We start from the raw sequence: 6,000 nt of genomic DNA on the forward strand, positions 1-6,000 counted from the left end.
GGAGACATAATACTCACTTATGTTCCTACTGCAGATCAAGAAGCAGACATCCTAACTAAAGCTATGCAAAAACAAGGTTTTGAAATTCTTAGAGGCAAGCTGGGTATGATTGGCATCTATTCCTCATCTTGAGGAGGAGTGTTAGAGAAAGCTTAGGATTCATAGGAGACTCGAGATTATAGTTTCATGTAATCCGAAAGTTCAAACAGAAAGATAAGGATAGTTTAGTCATAAGTTATCCTAATTATTGTTGATCTAAATCTGTAAAGTAGATAGCAAAGTGTTGTAATCTATTCCTATAAAATAGGAGAAAAGTTAGGAGATTTTTTAACAGGTTTTTTAGGACTTTTGTGTATATATATTTTTCTGATCAATGAAATTATTCATGGTGATTTTCCCTTAATTCTTCCACCTAGTTACTTCAACAATTTAATTGGCTATGAAATGCCCATTGACAGGGGAATCAAAATCGTGGCTGTATATTATTTGTGATAGTTTGTAGCATCCAAAAGAACCAGGTTCTTAAAGGTATGTTTATTTTACTTTCACTCTGTGCAAATTAAAAAAAAAAATAACCACTAGTTTGGCATTATTAATTCTGCCAAGGACAAAGTTTCACAGTACCACTTGATTGTTGCAGAAGCTGCAGCCAAGCAAAGATAATACTGCTTGTAGTAAGTATCCAGTCCAAGTGTTAACAGTTCCTTGGCCGCTAAATTTTTTACCAGCACAGCACCCTACAATGGTAAACCACAAAAAGGTTTGCAGCAAAGATGTGTGCATCAGTTGCAACTAGATGAAAGAAAGAACACACTTTTAGAAATTGTGGGGAGTACCTTAGTATCGTCAAAGCAACCACGGGCCATAATGACCTGTACAAACCAGCACAAATACAGAAATCATAAGCCTAAAAATGCGAATACTAATGTTCTATGTAAAGACATATAAAAGCATTTGTGAGAGTGCACATGCAATTAACACAGAGAGTTCACCTTCTTGGTTGATGGAAAGTATCTGTCCACCAGTATTGAGACACCAACCATACTGTCAGGTGCTAGCTTATTAGGTGCAACAATAATAACCATTGGATCATAGAAATGCAACAACGTCTTCGTGTTCTGATACGAACTACTAGTTTCAATATATTGTGAAAGATGGAGTGAAGCTGATCTCAAGTCAAAGCCAGCCACTCCAACCTGCAAGAAGAATTGGTTGTCAGGCATGATGAAATCAATCATCACTACCGAAAGAAACTGAGCTGTCAGAAAATCTTCATTGCTGAGTAATTGTGAATTACAACAGACAGCAGTAAGTGCAACATAGCATATTTTATTCAACCAATAGCACAAATTTTAGGTTCTTTTAGAAATTATAAGCAAGAGTTTCTTGAGCTAATAAGAGAACAAAAAAAGTTCAAAGATAAGTTTTATTTGATCATAGTTTTCTTCTGCATAGTTCATCTAGACAGAAAGAGACCACTAGTATCAAATTCACAATCATCTTCACAAATCTAACAAAGAAAATATCAAGTCATCCATCCGCAAGTAGTGTAGTAGACGCCAAAAACGAAAAAGTCACCTAAAAAGATTTCGTCATTTCTATCCGTGAACAAATGATTGAAAACAAACTACGTGGCTGAAGCAACAATTTGCTACTGCATCACGTAAAAGAAGTAAGCTTACTGCAGAAAGATCGTTCCTGAAATTCCACAACTTCGTAACAATGGATCATAAAATGCAGAATCAAAACATTGTATAAGCTCCATTGGCGGTTGATCCATTACGATCTGCGATAGTCTTGAAACAACCGCTCGGCACAAGATTTGAAACCTAAATATCGTGACATTTGCACGTGCATACGGCATGTTTTACATATAAGCCTAGCACGTACATATATATACATACGTAGAGAGAGAGAGAGAGAGATTGAAGAAGACACCTCCTTGGCTCTGTTCTCGATCAAACCGACAACGAAGCTCGATCTTTCCCCTGCATCGTCTTCCATTGCTCTCCACTCAGTACGAACAGAGACTCTTCAGATTTTGAAAATCGCCCCAACTTACCAACTCTAATAAAGATGCTACCTCCTCCCGCTTCTGCAGGACGGAAGTGGTGCTTGAATTTATATTTTGTGCGATAGTAATAAGCGCTTCATGCTTAAGTTGTGCAGCATGCTTCAAATTTGCGTTCTTCACTTTTATGGGCTAATTAGCAAAATATATATTGATTCCCATGGATGAAATGAGGGTTATATCAGCTTCGTGACTTTATCTTTTGTCCTCCCTCCCCTCACTGATCGTCAGAGTAGATTTTGTGCGATTAATTTAATATTTTATTATTCACCTTATTTAAAGTAACTGTCTATGTTATTATAAATAATATATGATAAAATAATCAAGAACAATATCATTAATCTCTTTACTCATACCCATAAATCCTATTTAACAATATTCATTTATCTTATATTGATCGCATTGTGCCAATTTTACAACTAGTCTATCTGTGTGTATTGGGAAGAAAATAGTCTAAATATTGAAAAAGACATCATGGTTTTCAACTATAATTCATTTATTAATTGTATCTTATTTTTCTAGATAATTGTTTTTTTTTTTTTTTCAAAAGAAAACACATACTTTGAAGCCAGCGCGATCTTTGATAGCACCATTAAAATTAATTCTCTGCGACTGAGAAATCATCAAGAGTTGGAGCGTACAAAGCAAGAGCAATGAGTTCAGCAGAGGAACAAGTCATAAAAATTTCCCTTCTTTCAACAGTTGTGCGGGTCTGTATTTGTGATTTTTATAAGACAGAATCAGAATCTCTTCCCATCCTCCGTTCCAAGAGAAGAGAGTAGGGAAAGAATAGAATAATACAAGTACTGGATGGAGAAATTAAATTGGCCTTTCTTATTGGATGAAGCCTCTTCTGCCTTTCCAATTTGTTTAGTTTCTTCCTTAGGTGTAGCAGAAAAAGGAATGGATGATGAACAAGCACGACCTCCACCAGGATTTAGGAATTAGGACTCAAAACAACTCGGAAGGCTTGAATTTGTTTTCACTCGTCACTTCTTTGATTGAAACAAAACGGCCTTGCTCGATCGAAAGCTGTGCTGCAACTCCCATGGCAACTGAAACCAACCCATCATGTAGACCAACGGCAGGAGTTCGTTTGCCCTTATGTCTAATTGCAGACAAGAAGTTCAGGTGCTCCAAATAGCTGGAACCATGATGCAGCCCCTGATATCTAATAAACAAATAAGAAAGCTTATTACAAGGTAAATTAAATGCCTGGGAGAGGGAAAAAAAAATCTATAAGAAGAATGGATAAAGGAACCGAAAACACAAATTGTGTTCAGAAAAAGTTGAGATTAACCCACTTAATTCGGTCATCTTCAGCTTTTAAAGTTCGAACCCCATCTCTTCCATCTTGCCTAGTGCTTATGCGCACAATGCTCTCGGGAACAAGGGCCTCCCCCTGTTTAAGGAATTGGAGTCAGATAAAGACAACTGCAAAAAAGAAAATTGCAGTGTGCGTGCTCATCGGAGAGAAAGAGAGGGAGTTAACCTTTCCAATATCACCAACGACACATATTTCTTGCTCATTTTTGCTCCCTTCAGCAAACATACAGAGGTCAAGCATGCCTCGAGAACCATTCTCAAATTCGATAATGACGTATGCATTGTCAATTATGTCAGGTACCTGAAGCAAAAAAACAGTAAATAAAATTGGATGAAGGAATTGGGAAGAGCTTGAAAACGTCAATAGTCTACAAGATTAAAGATCTTAAAGAAATAGCATTTTTCATGAATACAAAAAACAAATGTTTGATTGAGTTTATTATGACAGAATTTCTGAAATATACTCACTTTGCCATCATAAATTTCATTTTTGTGATTGACATCAACACCTCCTGAAGCCATCACACGGACAGGATTTGAACCAGCAAACAACCTCATCAGATCAAAAAAGTGGCAGCATTTCTCTACAAGAGTTCCTCCAGTATTACTGTTGAACCGATTCCAATTTTTCACCTATAACATGAATAAATCAATGAGATAACACCCACAACAACAAATAGCAAAACAAAAACCAAGTAGAGCATGTACCTTAACCAAAAAGGGAAATCGGTGCTCCCGTATAGCCACCATTTTGATGTGCCCCAATAATCCATCTTTAACTATTTCTATTAGTTTAGCAATAGGTGGCATGTATCTGTACTCCAGCCCAACTTGCACCAGCATCTCTGGTCTCTTTCTAGCAGCCTCTATTACCTAAATGCAGTATCATAGAATTATCATTACATTGATCTTATAACTCAAAGAGAGAGACTAGTAGAGGAGAATATGTCGAAGCATTTATCAGAAGAGTGAGACTCAAAATCCAGATAAGCTTTTTTGGTCTAGTAGATTATACAAGATGAAAAACATCTTGCGCATTTGGTGGGTTAGAAAAGCTATGGTATAAACTCCAGTAATACTTTCTAAATCAAAAGCAGAGCACTTGTGTGAAAGATGCACCAGTCAGGATCAGATAAAATTTGCAACAACAAACCAATTGTTAGTTGCACACAATGTCTGACTTCACTGTCTTTATGCACTAGTCATGTGCATATTTTGAAGATTAGCATTTCAATTGATAAGAAAATGTTTTTATACTTACTATAACCCTCAATTTGGTTCCCTAACAGATATGATTATCAATATTAACAATAAAAATCATCATTGCTATCAGCTATCAGCTATCAGCCAGAACAGAAATTTTGAGGAAAGATTTCCTACAAATAGTCAACTCTAAGTAATTGCATCCATCAATTTATATATATATATATAAGCATCATCCCAAGATGCAACATGAAAAGATGCATCAGTAATAAAAATAAGAACCTAAATACGGATGGTTAATATACTAGGATCCTGACCTTCCAGCAATCCGCAACTGTGGTGCAAAGAGGCTTCTCCACTAGTATATGATGAGGCCTTGGGTGGTTAATGATGTCCATCAGGATTTGGTAATGAGTAATGTTTGGAGTAGAAACAACCACCACATCGCAGAGCCCACTTTCCAGGAGCTCCAGATGTCCTGAAAAAACCTTTTCAAGAAACAAGTTCACAAAAGTTTCAGTATTAATATTATCCCTTCTAGTGGATTATGATTGGGCAACAGATGATGATACAGAGATGCCAGATTTTCTCTAAACACTCATCATCAGGTCATGCATAAAATTCAGACAGAGCATGAAATAGACAGAATAAATTCACATAGGGGAAGCCATCGAAAAGCTAATTAACCTTGAGAGGCCAGTCGAAGGATTTCGCTAAATCCACAGCAAGTTGGCGGGAGGGGAGGTGGGGATCGGCTACGCAGACGACGGCGACGCCTTCGCAGCGGAGGTGGCGGAGGTTGATGAGGTGCTCCGTTCCCATCATCCCCGCCCCTACGATTCCATATCTCACCGTCTTCTCTTTCATCTTCTTCGTTCCAGAGCTCTCTGTCTCTCCCCAAATTGTCTATTTGTCGCTACGTTCACGGTTGGTTCCGTCTTCAATCTTCATGGCATTGGCGTGGATTCCATTTCCATACCAATAATAATCAAATGTTGGCGGTAAACTTGATTACTCTTTTGACCTTTTGCATATAAAGCATCTCTGCCTATGGTGCGGGGATAACGTACAAATTCCGAATATTCCGACGGGCTAATTGGGTAAATTGGGTAGCCGAGTCATAGCTCCACCGGTTGGCACGTGCTCGCAAATTTCACGACTTTAATTTCGGAATTATTATAGAATTAAAGGAGCATATTTATTATTTATTGTATTTGTTTTGGAAATTACTTTTTAAAATTTCTAATCACAATATATCGAATTTAAAAATGATAAAAATAAATTAATTCTTAACATTTTTAGAAGTTTTAATTCGGACAGTAATAAAAAGAAATTAAATAAAAATACAAATAAAATAGTCATAACTCATGAGCACAGTTTGGGGTTAATGATTAATTTTC

At 36.8% G+C, this 6,000-nt stretch overlaps 2 protein-coding genes across 4 annotated transcripts in view; both read right to left on the minus strand.

Moving 5' to 3' along the window:
• The window catches only part of LOC127812971 (DNA mismatch repair protein MSH4), a 64,644-nt gene extending 62,060 nt beyond the window's left edge, over positions 1-2,584 (minus strand). For all 3 annotated transcript variants that reach the window (XR_008026026.1, XM_052353595.1, XM_052353594.1), the window contains exons 1-4: positions 1,939-2,584; positions 993-1,196; positions 837-872; positions 625-737 (exon numbers count right to left, since the gene is read on the minus strand). Coding sequence is in view for 2 of the 3 variants with exons in the window: in XM_052353595.1 (XP_052209555.1) it covers positions 625-737; positions 837-872; positions 993-1,196; positions 1,939-2,004 (419 nt within the window). In the remaining variant the exon portion in view is untranslated. The remainder of the gene's footprint in view (positions 1-624; positions 738-836; positions 873-992; positions 1,197-1,938) is intronic.
• A 145-nt stretch (positions 2,585-2,729) lies between these two features.
• Positions 2,730-5,590, minus strand: LOC127812972 (uncharacterized). The gene is made up of 7 exons (XM_052353596.1): positions 5,288-5,590; positions 4,918-5,088; positions 4,106-4,270; positions 3,866-4,030; positions 3,564-3,698; positions 3,376-3,473; positions 2,730-3,242 (listed from the first exon to the last, which is right to left on the minus strand). Exons 1-7 carry the CDS (start codon positions 5,465-5,467, stop codon positions 3,023-3,025), a joined length of 1,134 nt encoding a protein of 377 aa, XP_052209556.1. The 5' UTR covers positions 5,468-5,590; the 3' UTR covers positions 2,730-3,022.
• Between the last annotated feature and the right edge of the window lie 410 nt (positions 5,591-6,000).

The sequence above is a fragment of the Diospyros lotus genome, chromosome 11 (genome assembly GCF_014633365.1).
Source record: "Diospyros lotus cultivar Yz01 chromosome 11, ASM1463336v1, whole genome shotgun sequence".
Lineage (NCBI taxonomy): Eukaryota > Viridiplantae > Streptophyta > Magnoliopsida > Ericales > Ebenaceae > Diospyros > Diospyros lotus.

What these genes read in the sequence shown, in the direction of transcription:
- LOC127812972 (XM_052353596.1), bottom strand. Translation starts at nt 5,467, where the DNA reads ATGAAAGAGAAGACGGTGAGATATGGAATCGTAGGGGCGGGGATGATG. An exon ending in ATGAAATTTATGATGGCAAA is followed by an intron (nt 3,699 to 3,865) that starts GTGAGTATATTT and finishes TTTTTGCTTCAG; the next exon opens with GTACCTGACATAATTGACAA. An exon ending in TCGTTGGTGATATTGGAAAG is followed by an intron (nt 3,474 to 3,563) that starts GTTAACTCCCTC and finishes TTCCTTAAACAG; the next exon opens with GGGGAGGCCCTTGTTCCCGA.